This window comes from Hemitrygon akajei, chromosome 2 (assembly GCF_048418815.1).
Source record: "Hemitrygon akajei chromosome 2, sHemAka1.3, whole genome shotgun sequence".
NCBI lineage: Eukaryota > Metazoa > Chordata > Chondrichthyes > Myliobatiformes > Dasyatidae > Hemitrygon > Hemitrygon akajei.
Window position 1 is genome coordinate 61,830,907 of NC_133125.1, and position 26,026 is coordinate 61,856,932.

General features: G+C 41.4%; 1 protein-coding gene across 4 annotated transcripts in view; it reads left to right on the forward strand.

Moving 5' to 3' along the window:
- LOC140742078 (tudor domain-containing protein 7-like) overlaps nucleotides 1-19,291 on the forward strand; it is a 157,506-nt gene extending 138,215 nt beyond the window's left edge. For all 4 annotated transcript variants that reach the window (XM_073072902.1, XM_073072915.1, XM_073072910.1 and 1 more), the window contains 5 exons: nucleotides 1,576-1,710; nucleotides 3,613-3,723; nucleotides 3,814-4,307; nucleotides 14,232-14,392; nucleotides 18,755-19,291. In XM_073072902.1, the coding sequence (XP_072929003.1) occupies nucleotides 1,576-1,710; nucleotides 3,613-3,723; nucleotides 3,814-4,307; nucleotides 14,232-14,392; nucleotides 18,755-18,975 (1,122 nt within the window). In that variant the 3' untranslated portion in view covers nucleotides 18,976-19,291. The remainder of the gene's footprint in view (nucleotides 1-1,575; nucleotides 1,711-3,612; nucleotides 3,724-3,813; nucleotides 4,308-14,231; nucleotides 14,393-18,754) is intronic.
- The last annotated feature ends 6,735 nt before the right edge of the window (nucleotides 19,292-26,026 follow it).

Genomic DNA, 26,026 nt, shown 5'->3' on the forward strand with positions numbered 1-26,026 from the left:
GGGTTTGCGCAATTCACGATGACCCTTCCCTTCAGGAATGGCCATTGTTGCCGCGGTCTCTTGTTCCGCCTCGCCGGTGGCACAACGTACCTGAGACCGGGGTACCTCGGCAGACGTGGGCCCCGCTCTTGTTCCAACTTGCGTAATCTTCCCGGTATTAGTTTTCTTCATCTTCCTTCTTTGAGGCATTGCTTGACACAGTCCGGAGTAGTTTATAAGTAACTTTTAGAAGATACTGACTAACTTTTCTTCATTTAGACATTAATTTATTAACTTTTTACGGGAGAGCCGGGTTCCAGCGTCTCGATCCTACGTCATCACGTGACGTCCCCCCTTGTTGCGCTATCTTGTAATGTCTATTAAAGTCAATCTCATTTGCCTGAATTTGGGCTGAATAACTCCAAATTTGCCCTGTCTCGGGATACACTGATGTTTTAATGGGTCTTTTTATTGTACCTTGTAACCTATAAACGTAATGCCCAACAACTGATGCTAAATGTTTGTATTAACCACATGCTAGATGAACAAAAGATTCAATTTAATATTTTAATCAGAAATTCTGTGGTCTAAGTTTGTGTGTAATCCATTTTATTTCAAATTTCCGATTCTTGGTCATCAAAAGGAATGACCAAATTGGAGAACCCAAGTATTTCACCATTGTCAGAGAAGGCAAATAAAAAGCCACTAATCCTGATGAAGTGGGAGTGCTTTCTCACACCATGTACAAGAGGTGTCATTTGGCAGCAGAACAAACTGAAGGACAAAAGGGCCTACTCCTTTTGCTGTGTTCTTGTGCTGGAGCTTTGCTGGTTCCTCTGGAATCATAGAAACATAGAAAACCTACAGCACAATACAGGCCCTTTGGCGCACAAAGCTGTGCTGGACATGTACTTACCTTAGAAATTACCTAGGGTTACCCATAGCCCTCTATTTTTCTGAGCTCCATGTACCTGTCCAGAAGTCTCTTAAAAGACCCTATCGTATCCGCCTCCATCACCGTCACCAGCAGCCCATTCCACGCACTCACCGCTCTGCGTAAAAACACTTACCCCTGACATCTCCTCTGTATTTACTTCCAAGCACCTTAAAACTGTGCCCTCTCATGCTAGCCATTTCAGCCCTGGGAAAAAGCCTCTGACTATCCACACAATCAATGCCTCTCCTCATATTATACACCTCTCTCAAGTCACCTCATCGTTGCTCCAAGTTTTAAAAAAAAAGGCCAAGTTCACTCAGCCTATTCTCATAAGGCATGCTCCCCAATCCAGGCAACATCCCTGTAAATCTCCTCTGCACCTTTTCTATGATTTCCACATTCTTCCTGTAGTCCTCGTGGAACAGTCAGGATGGGGAATTCATAGTTGACAGAAGTACTTAACCACGCTGTTCTCATCATGGCATTTCAGAGAGCTCTCGGTGAAATAATGCAGTTTTAAAAAATCAATATTTAACTATGCATTTCTGTAACATTGGTCGGCTGCATGGATACAGCAAATAAGATTTTTTACAATTCATAGCATTTTGTATGACTTTTCTGTGTGCTGATATTGTAATTTGAATATTATGTATTTCAAGATTACCAATGTACACGGTGCTCGAGTTGTGGATATTATATTTTTGGACATTGGAGTAGTTGCATCTGTTGCTGTATCAGAACTAAGGGAAATTCCACCCCCATTTCTCAAGGACTCTATTTCCATACCACCTCAGGTAATGATCTTCTGAATTATTTTACTATAGTGCAGTGTATTTATAGAATAGAAGCAAGGTAATTAATCCAATAAACTACTCCATATATTAATATTCATAAAGAGATGCGCCCTACCCTTCATTTACCTCCCATTGTATTTTTCTCTTGTTATGAACCCCATAACTGGGTCACTTACCAGCAAAGATAGAGAGGTCCGCTGAAGTCTGATGGTACTATTTTTAAACGTTTTTATTTATAAAGGGGCACAAAAATAAGGTTAATACAAACATTCAGATAATATACGTCGTCACTACTCAATCTAAAACGCGGGTATAGTAATAATCAACAATAAGAAGTAGCTCTATCATTTGTCTAGGGGTAAAAATATTGTCCGATGGAAATATCAAAGTCTCTGGAGTTCATGCAGGCTATTAGCCTTTTGGGGACCGCTGGGTCTCACGTGTTGGAGAGAGAGAGAATTTTTGGTGAGAAAATAAACTTGCCAGCCTTTTGGACTCAAATCGTTGAATCGGGAACGTGGGTTCCCCGTTGTCAGTTCAAAGTCCTTTTCGGTGTTATCAGCCACTCGCTCCCCTGGCTAGGGGAAACGAACCACACGTGGCTTCCGAATAGCTTCCCGTCATCACGGGAGCGATGAGCGATGGTGTCTCCTTCTGGTGCGTTGCTAGGGTACTGCCTCCTGCAGTCCCCTTTTTATCTTGACTTGCAGAGTTGTAGATGTCAATCAAGGTGGGGTGATACAATCCCCACCCCACATTGCCCAAGGGTGTCCATGTAGCCATGATAGCTGGCACGTAGTATAGAATCACAATCCACAAAGGTGTCTCCAAGAAAGAATGGTCAAATCCGTTGCGTTGTCTCTCTCTCTTTTCCTGGGTCCAAGACCCGAATTAATAGCGATCTTGCGATTCTCAGGAAGGAGGGGGCTGGTATCATAACACTCTCAATTGTTCCCTGCCGTATTTCCAAGTAAATTTTTAAATGTATCAAAGCTGTTTGCTTTAACCACTCCTTGTGGCAGGTGGTTATATGTATGTTTTTGTGATTCAAAGGATCTTTGGAAGTCAGGACTAAAGCATAAAACTTATTGCTTACAGCTGTTTTATTGGGTGTTACAAGGGTGGAAAACAAACAAGACAAGTTGAGAGAACAAAGGACAAGACAGAGCAAAAGCCTCATACTCAGACTAGAGTTAATTTCAGTGACAGCCATTAGTCTATAAAATGGCCAGATTAAAGTGGCATGACAGCTGGCACAGAAAGCTAAGGTTTCCTGAAACAACTCTACTGTAATTGCTGGAAAATTCACTACACAATTACATGTATATAGGTGATTATATAAAAATACAAGCATAGTGATCTTAAACTACAGAACACTTAATCCAACACATCTTAAACGCTCTGACAAGGAATTTTATAGAAGAAAATAAGTATTGTAATATTGAAATATATCGCCTCCAACTCTAGTTCTACTCCAAGTGGAATCATTTTACCCTTAAGCAGCATCTATGGAAAAGAGTAAACAGTCTACGTTTTGGGCCGAGATCCTTCATCAGGACTGGAAAAAATGATGAAGGGTCTCGGCCGGAAACGTTGACATTTTACTCTTTTCCATAGGTTGCCTGAGTTTCCCTGACATTGTGTGTGTTGCTTGGATTTCCAGCATCTGCAGATTTTCTCATCATTTTACCACAATACCCAAGCTTTTGGTAATATATGCAAGCTTTTCACTACTCTTAACAGTTTGTAAAATGAGTTGTTTGTTCCCTACATTGGATTTTATTTGCTGATACTATATTGATGCTCAACATTAAGTAATGTTTTACCACATGTCCTTTCAGTTGAAAGGGTGGTTTGTAGTTTTAGAATTTGAGAAATTGACTGTCAGTTGTTTTATCTTAGGCTATTAAATGCTGCTTGGCAGACCTCACATTTAACATTGGCATGTGGACACCTGATGCAGTAATGTGGCTTAGGGATACTGTATTAAATTGCTCTGACTGCAGCATTAAGGTAAGTGTGAATATGTTGCCCTTTTCACTTGAAGTGGCTAATCTGAATTTGTGAAGATGCAGTAATTATTTGTATTTTATTGTATTTCAGATTGTGAAAGTTGATAATGCCAAAGGACTAGTTCACATTTACTTGTTTACTTCAAAAAATTTCCCGAATCCTGAACGTAGTATCAATCATAAAATAACCAATGGAGATCTGTGGAAGCATAGGAAAGACGTTTACCTGGGTGTCGAACGAAGTTCTTCTGGTTTCCCAAGCAATAAGGGTGATGCAAACATTGCATCAGAATTTGAACCAAAAGGCCCAGCAAAGGAAATGGGAATTGCAGCAATCAAAATGGTTGCCCCACAAATTACAAGCAACGCCTTTCCACCTCCTTTCGCTTTGCCACAACCTGGAGAGCACATGGATGTCTTCATTTCAGTAGCTTGTCATCCAGGCCACTTTGTTTTCCAGCCTTGGCAGGAACTGTATAAGTTAGAGGTTCTTATGGAAGAAATGGTCCTTTATTACAACAGTATTGAGTGGCAGACTGTGCCATTGGAAAAGAACAAAATATTTGTTGCTCAGTTGGATAACAAGTAAGTACTTTAGATTCTTTATTTCAAGCTAAGAAATTTATTGAAGTTAATGTTATAAGGAAAATGAAGATGTGTATCTCTGTCCAGTTTTAGATGGATGCCCTAAAGTTTAAGGCATTCTTGCATCAGCTACCATTGTCTGAAAAAAAATTGAGGCCACTGGGCTATCGTTAATACTCTCGCTACCATTGCATATCATTTGCACAACATAAGCTGGCTTTTTAAAAGAAACAGTCACTGTAGACAATCCATCATCGATTTAGAACTTTATTTTAAAGATACAGCACAATAATTTGTAACTTGGTGTCAAAATGTAGAAGCTGCCAAAAGCAGCTAATAGCTTAACATTAAATTTACACTTGCACATTAGAATCTATCTTTGTACAACCTTGGTTTGGTATTTATGCACATAAGGACAGTGGGATTGGTTTAATGGAATTGAACATAGAAAGCCACAGTTGTGACTCAAAAACCATCGGTGGCCATTTTTAGAGTGAATTCTCATGCAACATGTGAAGAAGGACAAGACTGAGTCAGTTTGCATCTCAGGTAAGTTCTGTAGGTTACTTTTTGTACAATGACTTAAGTAATAGCTTGCTATTTTTGCACATGGATGTCTTTGCAGCTTGCTAATGTAACTTGCTACTCTTATTTCATTCTTCAAAATTCCTTCCGAAAACGCATCATTCAGCAGCAGGTTTTGCTATAAGCAACAATATGTACATCAGTAGTGCTCTGGAATGTAGGATATTCAAGATTTTACCAGGGTAAGGTTTTAGCATTGGAAAAAGTTCCCATGTTCCCAGCACAATGTTTTATTTTCACAGTGTCCTACTTGGAGAAGTCATCTTTCAAAGTACTGGGACAAGCAAGATACAGAGAGCTATCTTTCCTCATAAAAGCTAATTTTATTGTGTTGTATATCAAGTTGGCAGCCAGAAGGTCTCCTTCCATGCTGTTTCTTTCTGAAAGTTCCCTTCAATCAATGCCTTTTCAAGGAATAATACAGTTCATAACTAACTTCAGGGGGAAAAAACTCTTATTTCGCTAATGAATGTTGTGACTGTCAATGAAAGCTGCCAGAGAGACAGTTGTTGGTAGTACAAGTCTTTATTCAGCACGTTCAAGCTGACAGTATTTGGAGTCACTCTAAAAAGAAGCCCCCTGACCGAACATCACATCACATTTTTATCTGCTAAAGATAATGGCAGGACAATTTCTATAGTTACCATGCATTTGTAATGCTTCCTTTGAATTACATATGAATTTCAAACCATCTGGATCTTCATATCAACACTCCAGACACCAAAAGTGAATGCTAATTACCACTGTCTCTGAGTTGTGTTCATGCATATGCAGACATCTCAGATGAATGGATGTTTCCTGGTTTGCAATCGACCCCAGTCTGCAGCTCCAGAAAGACCATTGTTCTAAGCTGCATTTTAAATTCAATCTACAATCCAGATTTAGATCTAAAGACTGGTTGCTGTTGAAATTAATACTTGCAATATTCTATAACTCCAGAACACACTGACAATGACAAATCTACATTGTCTGGAGGTTAGAGACATGGAGGTTAGCACATGAACATAAGAACGTGGGTAAATAGAACCAGGAGGAAGCCGCCTTAGACCTGTCTCATATTTGATATGACTCACCTCTGCAGGATTTATTCAATTTTTTGTGCAAGTTCTCTTTTTTTCCTTCAATTCCTTAATCTTTCAAATAATTATCTAGACATTTTAAAAAATCTAGCTGCTACCACCATTGTGGGGGACAGGGAATACAAAAGATTTACTATCTTCTGTGAGAAGAAATTGCTACATACTAGTTTTAAATAACACATTTCTTATTTTGTAGATGTGTCTTGCTCCAGATTCCAACTGGTGAGAACATCTCAACATTTACTCAGTCAAGCCCCTTCTAAACTTGAAGCTATCCAAAAATTGTTTAGCCCCTCGATAGGATAATCCTGTCATTGCATGAATATATTTTATGAGCCTTCCTTGCACTGACTCTAATGATGTAATATTCCCTTTGAGGTAAAGATCCAAACCAAAGCTTAGTATTCCAGGTTTGGCCTCATCAACACACAGTACTGTACAAGTTCTCCCAATTCCTAAAGTACACCCTCTTCCCAATTATGGTTTCCATGTTTTTTTTCTCTTCTAATTCATATATTAGACCTGCTGTTACATTTTTGTGATTTGTGGCCTAGAGCTAGATCCCACTGAACATAACTCATTTGTAGTCTCTCTCCATTTAGTTGATCCAAGTTTTTGATTCCCCTTACCAAAATGGATTACCTCACATTTCCTGATACTAAACTCCATTTGCCAGTTCATCTTCCAGCCTCAAACCATCCTCAGACTCAGAATCGGGTTTATTAGCACTGGCACACGCTGTGAAATTTTTGTTTTACAGATTAGCGTGCAATACATAAAATATAATGCACATTACAATAAGAAAGATACATTAAAAAAATAAGTAGTGCAAAAATAGTGAGCTGGTGTTCATGGGTACATTAACCTTTCAGAGATTTGATGGTAGAGGGGAAGAAACTTCCTGAAACATTGAGTGTGTGTCTTCAGGCTCCTGTTCCTCTTCCCTGATGCTAGTAATGAGCATGACCACGGTGATGGGAGTCTTAATATTGGATGTTATCTTTTTGAACCATCAATGTTTAAAGATATCCTCTATGCTGGGAGGCTGGTGCCCTTGATGGAGCTGGCTGAGTTTACAAGTTTCTGCAGCTTTTTATGATCCTGTGGATTGGCCCCTCCATCCCAGAGTGTGATGCAACCACTTGGAGTGCTCTCCATAGTGTGTCTGTAGAAATTCACTCGTGTCTTTGGTGACATACTAAATCTCCTGAAACTCCTAATGACATACAGCTGGTGTTGTGCCTTCTTCACAATTGCATGAGTCTGTTGTGCCCAGAATAGATCTTCTGAGGCATTGACACCCAGGAACTTGAACCACTCACTCTTTACACTGCTGATCCTTCGATGAGGACTGATGTGTGTTCCCTCAACTTCTCTTTTCTGAAGTGAACAATTAATTACTTAATCATATGGACATTAAGTACAAGGTTGTTGCTGCGACTCCACACAACCAGCTGATCTACCTCACTCCAGTGCACCGCCTCATTACAAGCTAAGATTCTGCTGACAATAGTTGTATCATTAGTGATTTTATAGATGGCACTTGCTCTGTCATGGAGTCATGGGTGTAGAGAGAGTAGTGCAGTGGACTAAGCATGCGTCCTTAAGGTGCAACTGTGTTGACTGTCGACAAGGAGGAGATGTTATTTCTAATCCACACTGACTGGTCTCTCAATGAGAAAGCTGAGGATGGTAGAATACAACACAGAAACATGCACCTATCTAGTCCATGCCAAGCTACTAATCTACCTCGTCCCCTCAAACTGCACCCGAGCCATAGTCCTCCATACTTTTCTCATCCTTGTACCTATCCAACTTTCTCTTAAATGTTGAAATCAACCGTGTCCACCATTTGCACTGGCAGCTCATTCCATGCTCTAACCACCCTCTAAGAGTGAAGTTCTCTCTCATGTTCCCCTTGAACATTTCACCTCTCGCCCTTCGCCCTCTAGTTGTAGTCTCACTCAACTGCAGTAGAAAAAGCCTGCTTTCATTTACCCCTTATAGTTGTGTAAACCGCTATCAAATCTCCCATCAACCTTCTACATTCTAGGGGATAAAGTCCTAACAACCTATTCAACCTTTCTCTATAACTCAGGTTCTCAAGCTCCACCGACATCCTTGCAGATTTTCTCTGCATTCTTTCAGTCTTTCCTGTAGGTAGGTGAACAGAACTGGACACAATACAGGTAGTCCCTGAGTTATGAACGTTCAACTTACGGACAACTCGTACTTACGAACCAAGGAAGGAGAACGCCATCCGCCATTTTAAGTCAGATCGCGATGCTGTCTGCCATTTTAAGTCATTGCCATTGACACTGTGTTGAGTGTGTAACTTTGTATTTGGCTTAAATGTTTCTTAGCAAGATTCACCCTGGCCCCGCACCCCCCCTCACGCCCGTTGCAGTCGGCTGGTGACGCAGTGAGATCAGCACTGGGCTGGAGAACGGAGGTTTCCAAATTCGATCCAGTGACAGACCACTCCCATGCCAGGTTGATGTCGATCCAGTGACTCCCGTACCATCCGTTCTGGGTTGATGTCGAGCTCGCAACTCGACCTCATAAAAAAAAAACTTTGCCACCTCCAGTTTAAATTCTCACGCGGAATATTGTGGAGGATCAAATACCCAAACCCAGCACAGCCCCCACTTGTCCCATTTAACCTGTCTCAGTGCGATGGACTTTTGGACCTGGGGAATTCAGTGCGGTGGTCTTTAGGACAGGACCCAGTGGACCTCGGGAGCTGGCAGAGCTCGGGACCCGCCGCCCGCAGTGTTTCTGTTCCATTGACGGGAAGTGATCATGATTGAAAATAAAATGGAAATAATCAAGCATTTGGAAAGAGGTGAAATGCCATCGGTCATGGGAAAAGCGTTAGGCTACAGTCGGTCAACGATCAGAACAATTTTAAAGGATGAAGTGAGAATAATGGAGCATGTGAAAGGCCCTGCCCCGATGAAAGCTACAGTTATTACTAAGCAATGCAGTGGTTTAATTATTGGAATACATACATTTCTTAAGTGTTTTATATGCATAGAAAGGTAAAATATATACTATATACAAAGACAAACGTTTGACTAACTGACGCTAATTAATACCAGATGTACTCGTTCTGACTTATGTACAAATCGGACTTAAAGACGGACTCAGGAACAGAACTCGTACGTAACCTGGGGATTGCCTGTACTCCAAATTAGGCATCACAGATGTCTTATACGATTACAACATAACATTCAATTCCTGTATTAGTACATTTATTTATGAAGGCCAGGGAGCCGAAAGCTTTCTTTACACCCCTGTCTACTTGTGAGGCCACTTTCTTTGAATTATGGATCTGTATTTCCCAGATCACTTTATTCTACCACACTCCACAGTGCCCTATATTTCACCAAATATGACCTATCCTGATTGGTCCTCCCAAAGTTCAACACCTCACACTTGTCTGCATTAAATTCCATCTACCATTGTTCAGCCCATTTCACCAGCTGATCCAGATCCTGCTCCAAGTCCTGATGGCCTTTCTCGCTGTCCACTGCACCCCCAATCTTGGTGTCATCTGTAAATTTGCTGATCCAGTTTCCCACATTATCATCTAGGTCATTGATATACAAACCCCATTTCCAGAAAAGTTGGGATATTTTCCAAAATGCAATAAAAACAAAAATCTGTGATATGTTAATTCACGTGAACCTTTATTTAACTGACAAAAGTACAAAGAAAAGATTTTCAATAGTTTTACTGACCAACTTAATTGTATTTTGTAAATATACACAAATTTAGACTTTGATGGCTGCAACGCACTCAACAAAAGTTGGGACAGAGGCATGTTTACCATTGTGTTACATCACCTTTCCTTTTAATAACACTTTTTGATCATTTTGGAACTGAGGATACTAATTGTAGTAGATTTGCAATTGGAAATTTTGTCCATTCTTGCTTGATATAAGACTTCAGCTGCTCAACAGTCCGTGGTCTCCGTTGTCTGATTCTCCTCTTCATGATGCGCCATACATTTTCAATAGGAGGTAGATCTGGACTGGCAGCAGGCCAGTCAAGCAAATGCACTCTGTGTCTACAAAGCCACGCTGTTGTAGCCCGTGCAGAATGTGGTCTGGCATTGTCCTGCTGAAATAAGCATGGACATCCCGGGAAGAGACGTCGCCTTGATGTCTACATATGTCTCTCTAAAATCCTAATATACACCTCAGAGTCAATGGTACCTTCACATACATGCAACTCACCCATGCCGTGGGCACTGATGCACCCCCATGCCATCACAGATGCTGGCTTTTGCACCTTTCGCTGATAACAATCAGGATGGTCGTTTTCATCTTTGGCACGGAGAACTCGACGCCCGTTTTTTCCAAAAACTAGCTGAAATGTGGACTCATTTGACCACAGCACATGGTTCCACAGTCTTTCGGTCCATCTGAGATGAGCTCGGACCCAGAGAACTCACCGGCGTTTCTGCAGAGTTGATGTATGGCTTCCTCCTTGCGTAATACAGTTTCAAGTTGCTTTTGTGGATGCAGCGACGGACTGTGTTAAGTGACAATGGTTTTCCGAAGTACTCCCGAGCCCAGGTGGCTATAATTGTCACAGTAGCATGACGGTTTCTTAGGCAGTGCCGCCTGAGGGCTCGAAGATCACGTGCATTCAACAGTGGTTTCCGATCTTGCCCTTTACGCACTGAGACGTCTCTGAATTCTCTGAATCTTTCCACAATATTATGTACTGTAGATGTTGAAAGATATAAATTCTGTGCAATCTTGGGTTGGGAAATGTTCCTTTTGAACTAACAATTGTCTCTCTAATTTTGGCACAAAGAGGTGAGCCACGACCCATCCTTGCTTGCAAAGACAGCCTTTGATGGACGCTACTTTTATACTCAGTCATGATACCTCACCTGCTACCAATTAGCCTGCTTAATGTGGTTTTCCAAACCAGTGTTACTTGAATATTCTGTGCACTTTTCAATCTTATTTTAACTCTGTCCCAACTTTTGTTGAGTGTGTTGCAGCCATCAAATTCTAATTTTGTGTATATTTATAAAATACAATTAAGTTGGTCAGTAAAACTATTGAAAATCTTTTCTTTGTACTTTTGTCAGTGAAATCAAGGTTCACATGAATTAACATATCACAGATTTTTGTTTTTATTACATTTTGGAAAATATCCCAACTTTTCTGGAAATGGGGTTTGCAGATGAGAAACAACAATGGATCCAGCACCGATACCTGTGGCACTCCCCTAGTCACAGGACTCCAGTCAGAGAGACGACCATGTATAAGCCAATGTCTAATGCAGTTTACTCCCTCATCTTAAATGCTAAACGACTGAACCTTAACCAACCTCCCTTGCGGGACCTTGTCAATGGCCTAGCTAAAGTCCATATAGACAACATCCACTACCTTGCCTTCAACTTTCCTGGTGACTTCCTTGAAAACTCAATAAGATTAGTTAGGCACAACCTACCACACACAAAGCCACGTTGAATATCCCTAATCAGTCCATGTCTATCCAAACTCTTGTATATCCAGTCCCTTAGAATGCCTTCCAATAACTTTCCCACTACTGATATCAGACTCCCCAGCCTAAGATTCCCTGGCTTATTCTTGGAGCCTTTCTTAAAACAACAGGACAACATTAGCTATCCTCCAATCCTCTGGCACCTCACCCATGTGTATATCTGCTTAGGGCACCTACAATTTTTGCACTAGGCTCCCACAGGGCCTGAGGGAATATCTTGTCAGGTCCTGAGGATTTGATTTATCCATCCTAATTTGTCTCAAGACAACAAGCAGCATCTAATCTGCTCTAATCTCTAATCTGTAATCTGTATAGGGTCCATGTCCTTGTTACTGCATTGCCTCACTTATATAGACTGTGTCCATCTGTCAAGTAAATACAGATGCAAAAAATCCATTTAAGATCTTCCCCATCTCTTACAGTTCCATGCATAAATTACCACTCTGATCTTCCAAAGGACTAATTTTGTCCCTTGCTATCCTTTTGCTCTCAATATCTGTGGAAGCCCTTAGGATTCTCCTTAACCTTCCCTGCCAGAGCAACTTCATGCCATCTTTTAGCTCTATCTATTTCCTCAAAAGTTCTCTTGCATTTCTTATACTCAAGTACCCCATTTGATCCTGCCAGCCTATACCTGCTCTGCACCTCATTTTTCTTAACCAAGTCCTCAATAACTCTCAAAACCCAAGCTTCCCTTAACCTGTTATCCTTGCCTTTTTTTTTTAAAAGACAGGAACATACAAAACTCTGTACTGTCAAAATTTCACTTATCAAGCAAACCTTTGCCAGAAAGCAATTTGTCCCAATCCACACTTGGCAGATCCTTTCTGATACCATTAAAATTGGCCTTGCTCCAATTTAGCATCTCAACCCAAGGACCAGACCTATCTTTTTGCATATTTACTTTGAAACTAATGGCATGATCACTAGTTGCAAAGTATTCCCCTACACAAACTTCTGTCACCTAACCTGTCTCATTCCCTAATAGGAGATCTAGTATCACACTCTCTCCAGTTTGGACTTCCTATATACCGATTAAGAAAACTTTCCGGAACATATTTAACAAGCTCTATGCCATCCACCCCTTTTACAACACGAGAGTCCCAGTCAATGTATGGAAAGTTGAAATCACTTAGTAGCACAGCCTTGTGTTTCTTGCAACAGTCTGCGATCTTACCACAAATTTGCTCCCGTGTACTGTTGGGTGGTCTGTAATATACTGTAATCCCATTAACGTGGTCATACCTTTCTTATTCCTTTGTTCTACCCCTAAAGTCTTACCAGACGAGTTCTCTAGCCTATCCTGACTGAGCACTGCCGTGACAGTTCCCTGCCTAGTAATGCCATCTTGCCTGCTCTGTTATGTCTAAAACAATGGAACCCTGGAACATAGAGCTGCCAGTCATTTCCCTCCTGCAACCAAGTCTGTATCATAATTCCATATGCTGTTCCATACCCTAAGCTCATCTGCCTTTCCTACAACACCCCTTGCATTGAAACAATTACAGCTCAGAGCAATAGTCCCACCATGCTCGACCTTTCAAATCCCGACTTTGTATGTAGGTTGAAGAGCCAGTGAGGTAGATTCTGCTGTAGACCTGTTATGGCAGTCAGCAAATTGCTGTGGGTCCACGTCCTTGCTCAGGCAGGAGTTACTTCCAGCCATGATCAACCTCTCAAAGCAATTCATTGCAGGAGATGTGAATAAACTGGGTGATGGTCATTGAGGCAACACGCCTTTTCTTGGGCACTGGTATTATTGAAGCTTATCTATTCCTTTGCAGACTCAGTGCCCTTGCCACCTATTTTTGAATCATCAGCAAGTTTGGAAAAGTTGCATTTCATTCCTTCTAGACCATTAATGTAAATGGTAAACATATGGCCAAGAGCCTTTCGCTGGGGTGATTCACTATTTTGTATGTCTCCAACCTGAAATTTATTTCATTTGGAATGAAGAGACCTGTTTATTCTAACTCTATTTTCTATGTGAGAGCCAGTTTAACAATCCACATTAACACCCTTTCTTCAATACCTTGGGCTCTTCATTTAAGCACTAATCTCTTGTGTGGCACTCTGTCAAATGCCTTTTGGAAATCTAAATACGTGATACCTACAGGTTCCCTCCAACTCCCTGTAAAATTTGAGAAAAAAAATTAAGATTATTTGCCTTTTCTAAAACCCTTGGGTCCTGATGACTTGTTTACCCTTTTCCCTTGGGTTTCTTTAGTACTCTTTTTCTGTGATTAGATTTGAATAAGTTCTCCCTGGTACTGTGTTTTCACGTTGGCCCTGGAGGAATGCTGTTTCGTTTGGCTGTATTCATGGCCTACTTAGTGCTTACAGCATTTTCTGTTTTTATTTCAGATTTCCAGCATCTGCAGTATTTGTTTTTACCCTCAATAAGCATTAACATGCTTTGTGTGTGTATGGGGTTTTATCTTAAAACTTTGACATTATGATATTGCTGCCTTCAATTGGTCACTTTATCAAACTACTTTTGTTTCATAAGCATAGTTTAATATAAACATTTATCAAAGGAAATAGGAAAATGTGTTTTGAATGGTCTCTGTGATTCTGTCCTTGTATCACTGTTCAAGTGAATTAATTATTTATTTGTGAAGGTTGAGAAACAGTACTGAATGATTAAAAAAAACTGCATTGAAATTTGGGGAACTACTTCTGCTTCTATAACTTCATTATTTTATGCTAGTTACTTTTTTTGTATTTAAAGGTGGTATCGTGTGCTGCTGAAAGGGATTCTTACAAATGGTTTGGTGTCTGTGTATCAATTGGATTATGGCCGGCATGAGCTGGTGAGCTGTAGGAAGGTGCAGGCACTGGTGTCGCAATTCCGTCAATTGCCTTTCCAAGCCATTACTGCGCAATTGGCAGGTGAGTTAAGAGTGTATATGTTGCTGTGTTCAGTCCTATAGTGGTTTAAATTGCAAAAGTTCTCACTGAGTGGCATGCATTTCCTGATGTGTACTGGAATGCAGTGAGCCCTTTGTTTTGTGTCCTCCATTTCTTGAACTGAAATTGTAAACGAATAATATTTTTAAAATTTTAAACCAATTTTAGGTTGGTGTTCATTGCATTTTAGATGTTTGATTAAATAAAAGTTGCAATGTTTGATGAAAATGTAACCAAGTTGAATGCAAGTACATTGTTTTCATGAGTGGAAATTATTGTAGTAATTATCTGTCACTGTAATAGTGTTCCATAGCCCCCCTACCCCCAAAGCAGAATGTAAATTTAAGGAAATCTAATAATGTGGTAATCATAGGATAATAGCTTTATTTAAACACTAAAATTCTACAAAATGGACATGTCTTGAGATTAGTTCTAGGTCTTTTTATTTTATATTTTCTTTCAACTGGTGTTGATAATGTTTATGATGTGCAGATGTTAAAATTAATACTTCAAAATTAAGTGTGACATTGTATTTGCTCTTTTTTTCATACAACTTTTCAGCAGTAAATTACATAATTCTGTACAATTCACATTGTATTTAACTAGAAAATCACTGAATTTTTGTTGGCCAGACATTATTTAGAAACTTGGAAATTGTACAGCACAATACAGGCCCTTCAGCCCACAAAGCTGTGCTGAACATGTCCCTACCTTAGAACTACCTAGGCTTACCCATAGCCCTCTATTTTTCTAAGCTCCATGTAGCCATCCAGGAGTCTCTTAAAAGACCTTATCATTTCCGATAGGGTCAGCAGCCCATTCCACACACTCACCACTCTCTACGTTTTAAAAAAAACTTACCCCTGACGTCTCCTCTGTACCTACTTCCAAGCACCTTAAAAAGCCTCAGACTATCCACAAGGTCAATGCCTCTCATTGTCTTGTACATCTCTATCAGGTCACCTCTCATCCTCCGTCACTCCAAGGAGAAAAGTGCGTTCACTCAATCTATTCTTGTAACGCATGCTCCTCAATCCAGGCAACATCTTTGTACATCTCTTCTGCACCCTTTCTATGATTTCCACGCCCTTTCTGTAGTGAGACGACCAGAATTGAACACAGTACTCAAAGTGGGGTCTGACGAAGGTCCTATATAGCTGCAACATTACCTCTCAGCTCTTAAACTCAATCCCACGATTGATGAAGGCCAATGCACCGTATGCCTTCTTAACCACAGAGTCAACCTGTGTAGCAGCTTTGAGTATCCTATGGACTCTGACCCCAAGCTCCCTCTGATCCTCCACACTGCCAAGAGTCTTACCACTAATACTATATTCTGCTATCATATTTGACCTACCAAAATGAACCACCTCACTTATCTGGGTTGAACTCCATCTGCCACTTCTCAGCCCAGTTTTGCATCCTATCAGAGTCCCGCTGTAACCTCTGACAGCCCTCCACACTATCCACAACACCCACAACCTTTGTGTCATCAGCAAATTTACTAACCCATTACTTCACTTCCTCATCCAGATCATTTATAAAAATCACGAAGAGTAAGGGTCCTAGAACAGATCCCTGAGGCACACCACTGGTCACTGACCTCCATGCAAAATATGACCCGTCTATAAACACTTTGCTTTCTGTAGGCAAGCCAGTTCTGGAACCACAAAGCAATGTCTCCTTGGATCCCATGCTTCCTTACTTTCTCAATAAGCCTTGCATGGGGTACCTTATCAAATGCCTTGCTAAAATCCATATACACTACATCTACAGCTCTACCTTCATCAATGTGTTTAGTCACATCTTCAAAAAATTCAATCAGGCTCGTAAGACATGACCTGCCTTTGACAAAGCCATGCTGACTACTCCTAATCATAGTATGCCTCTCCAAATGTTCATAAATCCTGCCTCTCAGGATCTTTTTCATCAGCTTACTGAAGTAAGACTCACTGGTCTATAATTTCCTGGGCTATCCCTATTCCCTTTTTTGAATAAGGGAACAACATCCACAACCCTCCAATTCTTTGGAACCTCTCTCGTCCCCATTGATGATGCAACGATCATTGCCAGAGGCTCAGCTATCTCCCTTGCTTCCCACAGTAGCCTGGGGTACATCCTCTCTGGTCCCGGTGACTTACCCAACTTGATGCTTTCCAAAAACTCCAGCACATCCTCTTCCTTAATATCTACATGCTCAAGCTTTTCAGTCTGCTGCAAGTCATTCCTACAATCGCCAAGACCCTTTTCCGTAGTGAATACCGAAACAAAGTATTCATTATGTACCTCTGCCATCTCCTCCTGTTCAATACAGTTGTCCACTATCACAATTGATTGGTCCTATTATCTCACGTCTTATCCTCTTGCTCTATTCTTAATTATTGACCCTTGTGACTTGTGCGGATGCCACTTAACTCAATTGATCCTGTGCAGGCTCTTTGAAAAGATCAGTCCAATTCTTCCCCCATCCCTTGTCTTGCTCTTCACTTGCTCCTCTGCAAAAGTGTCTTTTGTGATTCCATCTGCACTGTCTGCCCTTCCAGCAGTGTGTAGCCCTAACCACAATGCCTTGTCATATTTGGAAAAAGAATGTCTCCTCAAATTGCTTCTCCCCTCACTTTTGCCACTGCCACTCAATTTTTTTTTGGTGGGGGTAGGTGGATATGGGCTGGTACTTAGTTTCCATCCCAAATTGTCTTTGATAAAGATGTGATGAATAGCTGCAGGCCTCCTGGTGAAGGCAGGAGCTGTTAGGGATGTGGAGTTTCAGGACTTAATGGCAATGAAGGACTGTCAAGACAATATGATGAAGTCAGAATCGTATGTAATTTGCACTGGAACCTGCAGGGGGTGGTGTTTCTACTGTCCTTGTTGATGTAGGTTGTGGAATTGGGTAGTGCTGTCAGAGAACCTATGTGCATTTTGTTGATAGTAGCCATGATGCATCAGTGGTGGGGACAGTAAATGTTTTGGGTGGTTGCCGGGTTGGCAATCAGTGGACTGCTTTGCCTTGGGTGGTGTTGAGCTTTCTCAAAGCTTTTGTAGCTGAACGGATGATCTTAGCACATGGAGAGTATTGCTTCAGTCCTGATGTACTCTGTAGATGACTGAAAGGCTTTGTCAGGAGGTGTATCACTTGCTCCAGAAGATAGAGCCTCTGACAGCTCTTGCAGCCAGATTATTGATGTGCCTTGTTTAGTTGAGTGTTTGGTCAATGGTAACTCCTCCACCCATCCCCTCCTCCCTCCCCACCCACAGCCAGGATATTGCTAGTGGGGTGTTGGCTTTGAATGTCAAGTGTATGTGGTTATATTATCTCCTGATGGAGATGGTTGCTGCCAAGAATTTTTAAATATAAATGTTGCTTGCCATTTATTATCAGTACATACAATATCTGAAAGTTGTCTTGCATGCACAATGGATTTCATTATTTACCATGGAGCTATAAATGGATTTCAAAGTTGCAAAATTGTTAACAAACATACCACCTTGACCTAATGATGGAAAGATAATTGATTAAGCACTTGAAAATAGTTGGACCCAGTACACTGGCCTGAGTAACACTCATAGTGATGTGCTGGGCTGGATGATTGACCTCCAACAAACACTTCCATTTTCCTGACCTACTTTAACTTTATCGGAACCATTCTATCTTGAAGGTGCTTTAAAATTACCTTCCTTAAGTTAATAAGATCTAGTTGCTCTTGTCTCTCCATGTGGCTGTGTTCCTTATCTCAGGTGTAAACTCAATGAGGACTTTTAAGTTGTGTGACACCCAGAGTCTTAAGCAGTCATTAATAATAACTAAATCTTATTCTTTATGTACTTCATGCTGCTATTAATAAAGCTGAGAAATGCTTAGCCTTGAGAAAATGAAAGTAAGAATCTAATGAACTTTAGCAACATAAGAGTAAGAAGCATCCATCTTGTTCTTGATACCTTGGAGGTAGAGAATTCCACAGACGCATGTGCCTCGCGTAAAGATATTTCTCATTTCTGACCTCAGGATAAAAGGGTATGCCAATTTAAAACTGGGTTCCATGGTTCCAGACACTGGTAGGGTGAAAGTCTCTCACTTACTCAATCCCTCTAGGAATCTCATGAGATCACTTCATTCTTGTAAACTCCAGTAAGCATAAGTAGGCATTAATTATTGTACCACAATGTTGACTGAAGGTGATAGTTAACCCCTAGGTTATATTTCTAGTTTTACTTTGAAAAGTGGGAGAGAATTTGGAATTAAGTTTAACAAAGTTGAGTTTCTTGGTATTTAGGTTTTTTGGAAAAGTTGAGTTTTACAAAAACTAGTTTTAATAAATGTTGTTTCGGGTCGTTATTTTGCAGGTGTGAAATGTGAACAATGGTCAGAGGAAGCTTCGATTGTCTTCCGGAACCATGTTGAGAGGAAGCCTCTCGTGGCCCAAATACAGACTGTTCAGGGGAATGTAAATTCCTGGGATCGGAAAGTAGTGACTTACCTGGTGGACACATCTCTTCCTGATACAGATGTCTGGATACATGATCTGCTGACAGAATATCTTGCAGAGCTGTCAAATGTTGCATAATCATTGATTACCTTAACACTTTCAAAGTTTAATTTCTGACCATTAGCAATAACTGATGTGAGAGCACAACACATAATCTAGTTTGCTGTTATTTACAAAGGGTTCAAAGTAATTTGAATGGTACGTTGGTGATATAAAAAGATTTGAAAGCCTCATGCTTTTACTGTAAAAATACATAACAGAATGATTTGTTTGTTCTTTGGACTAAAGAAATTTGTTTATTGGAAAATGTGCCATTGGTTTGCCATCTGCCTTTGCCTTTGGTCATGTATTTGACATGAAGAGTTGCGTAGGAATAAAGAAACCAATTAACCAATCTCTTGGTAATGTATTTACTTGTGCAATGCTTAATTAGAAAAGTGGTGTTTGGGTTCAATATACTGATTGGAAAAACTTTCTCACAAGGTAGTTGAACTAAAAAAGTTCAAAGTAAATTTAATTATCAAAGTACCTATGTCACATATACAATCTTGAGATTCATTTTCTTGTGGGCATACTCAGCAAATCTATAGAATAGTAACTATAACTGGATCAATGAAATTAAAGGGAGATGAACTAATATTTCATGTGTTTCTTAATATCTGATTCACTGGGGTGATATTGGCGAGTGTAGATAGCTTTTTTTGTGAGATGGGTAAAAGCTCAAACCTAAATGTGCTTATTGAGAATAGATTGAGGTTCAAATTTATTTTTATGTTGTTGAATAATACATCTACAAAGAATTAAAGCTGAACTTAAAGTGAGCATTTTAATGCTGTTTTATTCATGAAGAGATTGTGTTGTGATGCCACATCAAATTATAATGGTACATGCAAATGTGCCACGTGGTAGTGAGGCTAGAAATAGGAAGATAATGTAGCTAAATACGTGGCTAAGGAGTTGGTGCAGGAGGGAGGGCTTCATGTTTCTGGACAATGTGCCTTGTTCCAGGGAAGGTGGGACCTGTTCCGAGGGGACGGGTTGCATCTGTACTGGAGGGGGACTAACATCCTTGCGGGGAGGTTTGTTAGTGCTGCTCCAGGGGGTTTAAACTAGATTTGCAGGGGGAGGGGAACCAGAGTGTTAGAGCAGATGGTGAGGTGGAGGAGGATAAAGGTCATGTGAGAACTACAAGTATAGTGCATGGAGTAAAGCCAGATCTAGCATATAAAGAGGCTTTGAGGAAAGAGGCACAGAATAAATGGTGTAAGAGTAGTAAGGTAGAAGGGCTAAAGTGTGTGTACTTCAATGAAAGAAGCATCAGGAACAAAGGTGATGAACTGAGAGCTTGGATACATACATGGAATTATGATGTAGTGGCCATTACAGAGACTTGGCTGGCACCAGGGCAGGAATGGATTCTCGATATTCTTGGATTTCAGTGCTTTAAAAGGAATGGGGGGGAGGGGAGGAGGGGTGGCATTACTGGTCAGGGATACTATTACAGCTACAGAAAGGATGGGTAATGTAGCAGGATCCTCTTTTGAGTCAGTGTGGGTAGAAGTCAGGAACAGGAAGGGAGCAGTTACTCTATTGGGAGTATTCTATAGGCCCCCTGATAGCAGCAGAGATACCGAGGAGCAGATTGGGAGGCAGATTTTGGAAAGGTGCAAAAATAACAGGGTTGTTATCATGGGTGACTTTAACTTTCCTAATATTGATTGGCACCTGATTAGTTCCAATGGTTTAGACGGGGCAGAATTTGTTAAGTGTGTTCAGGATGGATTCCTGTCACAGTATGTTGACAAGCCGATTAGGGAATGCCATACTAGATCTAGTATTAGGTAATGAACCGGGTCAGGTCACAGATCTCTCAGTGGGTGAGTATCTGGGGGACAGTGATCACCGCTCCCTGGCCTTTAATATTATCATGGGAAAGGATAGAATCAGAGAGGACAGGAAAATTTTTAGTTGGGGAAGGGCATATTATGAGGCTGTAAGGCTAGAACTTGCGGGTGTGAATTGGGATGATGTTTTTGCAGGGACTATGGACATGTGGTCGGTGTTTAGGGATCTCTTGCAGAATGTTATGGATAAGTTTGTGCGGTGAGGAAGATAAAGAATGGTAGGGTGAAGGAACCATGGGTGACAAGTGAGGTGGAGAATCTAGTCAGATGGAAGAAGGCAGCATACATGAGGTTTAGGAAGCAAAGATCAGATGAGTCTATTGAGGAATATAGGGTAGCAAGAAAGGAGCTTAAGAAGGGGCTGAGGAGAGCAAGAAGGGGGCATGAGAAGGCCTTGGCGAGTAGGGTAAAGGAAAACCCCAAGGTATTCTTCAATTATGTGAAGAACAAAAAGTTGACAGGAGTAAAGATAGGACCGATTAGAGATAAAGGTGGGAAGATGTGCCTGAAGGCTGTGGAAGTAAGCAAGGTCCTCAATGAATACTTCTCTTCGGTATTCACCACTGAGAGGGAACTTGATGACAGTGAGGACAATATGAGTGAGGTTGAAGTTCCGGAGCACGTTGATATTAAGGGAGAGGAGGTGTTGGAGTTGTTAAAATACATTAAGACGGATAAGTCCTCGGGGCCTGACGGAATATTCCCCAGGCTGCTCCACGAGGCGAGGGAAGAGATTGCTGAGCCTCTGGCTAGAATCTTTATGTCCTTGTTGTTCATGGGAATGGTACTGGAGGATTGGAGGGAAGCAAATGTTGTCCTCCTGTTCAAAAAAGGTAGTAGGGATAGTCTGGGTAATTACAGACCAGTGAACCTTACGTCTGTGGTGGGAAAGCTGTTGGATAAGATTCTTAGAGACAGAATCTGTGGGCGTTTAAAGAATCGTGGTCTGATCAGGGACAGTCAGTATGGCTTTGTGAAGGGCAGATCGTGTCTAACAAGCCTGATAGAGTTCTTTGAGGAGATGACCAGGCATATAGATGAGGGTAGTGCAGTGGATGTGATCTACATGGATTTTAGTAAGGCATTTGACGAGGTTCCACACGGTAGGCTTATTCAGAAAGTCAGAAGGCATAGGATCCAGGGAGGTTTGGCCAGGTGGATTCAGAATTGGCTTGCCTGCAGAAGGCAGAGGGTTGTGGTGGAGGGAGTACATTCAGATTGGAGGGTTGTGACTAGTGGTGTCCCACAAGCATCTGTTCTGGGACCTCTACTTTTCATGATTTTTATTAACAACCTGGATTGGGGGTTGAAGGGTGGGTTGGCAAGTTTTCAGATGACACAAAGGTTGGTTGTGTTGTGGATAGTGTAAAGGATTGTCTAAGACTGCAGAGAGACATTGATAGGATGCAGAAGTGGCAGATGGAGTTCAACCTGGAGAAGTGTGAGGTGGTACACTTTGGAAGGACAAACTCCAAGGCAGAGTACAAAGTAAATGGCAGGATACTTGGGAGTGTGGAGGAGCAGAGGGATCTGGGGGTACATGTTCACAGATCCCTGAAAGTTGCCTCACAGGTAGATAGGGTAGTTAAGAAAGCTTATGGGGTGTTAGCTTTCATAGTTCAAGGGATAGAGTTTAAGAGTCGCGGGGTAATGATGCAGCTCTGTAAAACTCTAGTTAGGCCACTCTTGGAGTACTGTGTCCAGTTCTGGTCGCCTCACTATAGGAAGGATGTGGAAGCATTGGAAAGGGGAGATTTACTGGGATGCTGCTTGGTTTAGAGAATGTGCATTATGATCAGAGATTAAGGGAGCTAGGACTTTATTCTGGAGAGAAGGAGGATGAGAGGAGACATGATAGAGGTATACAAGATATTAAGAGGAATAGATAGTGAACAGCTAGCGCCTCTTCCCCAGGGCACCACTGCTCAATACAAGAGGACATGGCTTTCAGGTAAGGGGTAGAAAGTTCAAGGGGGATATTAGAAGGTTTTTCGCTCAGAGTGTGGTTGGTGCATGGAATGCACTGCCTGAGTCAGTGGTGGAGGCAGACACACTAGTGAAATTTAAGAGACTACTAGACAGGTATATGGAGGAATTTAAGGTGGAGGGTTATATGGCAGGCAGGGTTTAAGGGTCGGCACAACATTGTGGGCCGATGGTCCTGTACTGTGCTGTATTGTTCTATGTTGATTTCCACACTTGCAAACACTAGACAGTTTGGATTGATAACAACCTCTCCTCTACAATCTCCATCAGCACAGGTGCACTACAAGGCTGCGTGCTTAGCCCTCTGCTCTACTCACTTTACACTGAATCAAAGGTGGTGAAGAATCAGCATATTGAAAATCTGGTTGACTGGTGCCACAGCAACAACCTCTTACTCCATGTCAGCAAGACCAAACAGCTGATTATTGACTTCAGGAGAAGGAAACCAGTGGTCCATGAGTCCATCCTCATTGGGGGATCAGAGTGGAGAGGGTCTGTAACTTTAAATTCCTTGGTGGTGTTATTCTGGAGGACCTGTCCTGGGCTCAGCAGCAGCTCTACTTAGGAGTTTGTGAAGATTCAGCACGACTCTAAAACTTTACGACTACCAACATGGAGTGAGAGTATACTGACTGGCTGTTTCACAGCCTGGTATGGAAACACCGAAGACCTTGAACGGAAAAGCAAAATGTAGTGGATACGGCCCAGTCCATCATGGGTAAAAACCTCCCCACCACTGAGCACATCTACACGAAACGTGGGAAAGCAGCATCTGTCATCAGGGGCTCCCACCACCCACGTCATGGTCTCTTCTCACTGCTGCCATCAGGAAGAAGGTACAGGAGCCTTAGGACTGGAACCATCAGGTTCATGAACAGTTATTCCCACTTAACCATTGGGCTCTTGAACTAATTTCCTTCAACTTCACATGTCTTATCACTGAACTGTTCCCACAACCAATGGACTCACTTTGAAGGACTCTTCATCTCATATTCTCGATATTTATTGCTTATTTATTTAATTTATTTTGGCATTTGCACATTTTGTTGTCTTTCGTACACTTGCCTGCTCTGTTGCTGCAGTTTTTCATTGACTTTATTTTGGTTATTGGGTTTATTGAGTATGCCACAAGAAAATTAATCTCAGGGTTGTATATGGTGATGTATGTGCTTTGATAATAAATTTACTTTGAACTGTGGTGGATCTTGGACATCTGGGTATACAGATCCTTGAGAGTGGCATTCCATGTAGATATGGTTCTTCATGCATTGAATACAGGAGTTGGGACATTATGTTGAAGCTGTATAAGATGTTGGTGAGGCTGAATGGGAAGCATTATGTGCAGTTCTGGTCACCTACCAATGTCAAAAAGCTTGAAAGATTGCAGGAAAAAAATACAAGGATGTTACTGGGACTTAAGGACTAATCATAAGGAAATATTACATAGGTTAAGAGTTTATTCCTTGGAGTTTAGGAGAACAAGGGGAGATTTGATAGAGGTATACAAAATTGAGGGGTATAGGATGGATAAATGCATTCAAGCTTTCCATCCCCCCTCAGTTTGAGTGAAACTAGAGTTAGAGATCATAGGTTTAGGGTGAAAAGTAAAATATTGAAGAGGAACATCTTCACTCAGAGGATGTTGCGAGAGAGGAAGGTGCTGCCAGTGCAGGTGGTGGATGCAACGTTTACAACATTAGAAGTTTGGGTAGGTACACATAGGAGAGGGGTATGGAGGGTTACAGTCTGAGTGCAAGTAGATGGGACTTAAACAGAAAATCAGGCTGCTAGGGCTGGAGGGGCCAACAGGCTGTTTCTGTGCTGTGACTCTACCTGAATGCATTCATATTTTAGCTGAACAATATCCACCTTGCTGTGCTCGGAAATTTACAATGGGTATTGAAATCTAGACTGAATAAATTCATGCTTTTGCCATTATCTAAAATCTTTCCTGTACAAACAGTTCTTTAATACTTCCACATAATTTTGGATCAGGCTAGCAACTTAGCTGATACTGTGCAGTTTTTGTTCTTCGTTACCAACAGGAGCAATTGCCAGTTAAAATAATTTCAATAATCCAAGTAGAACTACACCATGGCTGAGTCCTGCCATGCAGGTTTGAAATTTGTTGTTTTTGCTCTTCTGACCTTGTAGTTTGTTGCATCACAAGGTAAAACTTCGTAAGGTGACAGGACCCGATGGGGTACCTGGCAAGGCTGTGAAAACTTGTGCCAACCATCTGGCGGGTGTATTCAAGGACATCTTCAATATCTCACTGCTAAGGTCGGAAGTTCCCACCTGCTTCAAAAGGACAACAATTATACCGGTGCCCAAGAAGAGTAGTGTGAGCTGCCTTAATGAATATCGTCCAGTAGCACTCATTTCTACGGTGATAAAATGCTTGGAGAGGATGGTCATGGCCAAAATCAACTCCTGCCTAAGCAAGGACCTGGACCCACTGCAACTTGCCTATTGCCACAATAGGTCTACGGAAGATGCAATCTCAAAGGTTCTTCACATGGTCTTGGATCACCTGAACAATACAAACACCCGTGTCAGGGTGCTGTTTATTGACTATAGCTCAGTGTTTAACACCATTGTTTCTTCAAACCTGATCGATAAACTATGGAACCTGGCTCCCTGTACCTCCCTCTGCAATTGGATCGTTGACTTCTTAATCAGAAGACCACAATCTGTATTGATTGGTATTAATAACCCCTCACTGATGATCAACACTGGTGTAACTCAGGGATGTATGCTTAGCTCACTGCTCTACTCTCTCTGTACCCATGACTGTGTGAATAGGCCTAGCTCAAATGTCATCTATAAATTTGTTGATGATACAACCATTGTTGGTAGAATCTCAGATGGAGAAAAGAGGATGTACACCTAGGACATTCAAACTTCTACAGATGTACAGTGGAGAGCATTCAGACAGGCTGCATCACTCTCTGGTGTGGAGGAGGTGTGGGAGCTACCTCATAGGATCAAAATAAGCTACACAAAGTTGAAAATTAGTTAGCTCCATCATGGGTATGAGCCTCTGTAGTATCCAAGACAACTTCAAGGAGTGGTGCCTCAGAAAGATAGCGTCCATCATTAAGGACCACCATCACCCAAGACATGTTCTCTTCACACGGTTACAATCAGGTAGGAGGTACAGAAGCCTGATTCAGGAACAGCTGCTTCCCCTCTGTCATCCGATTTCTAAATGGACATTTAACCTACTATGAACACTA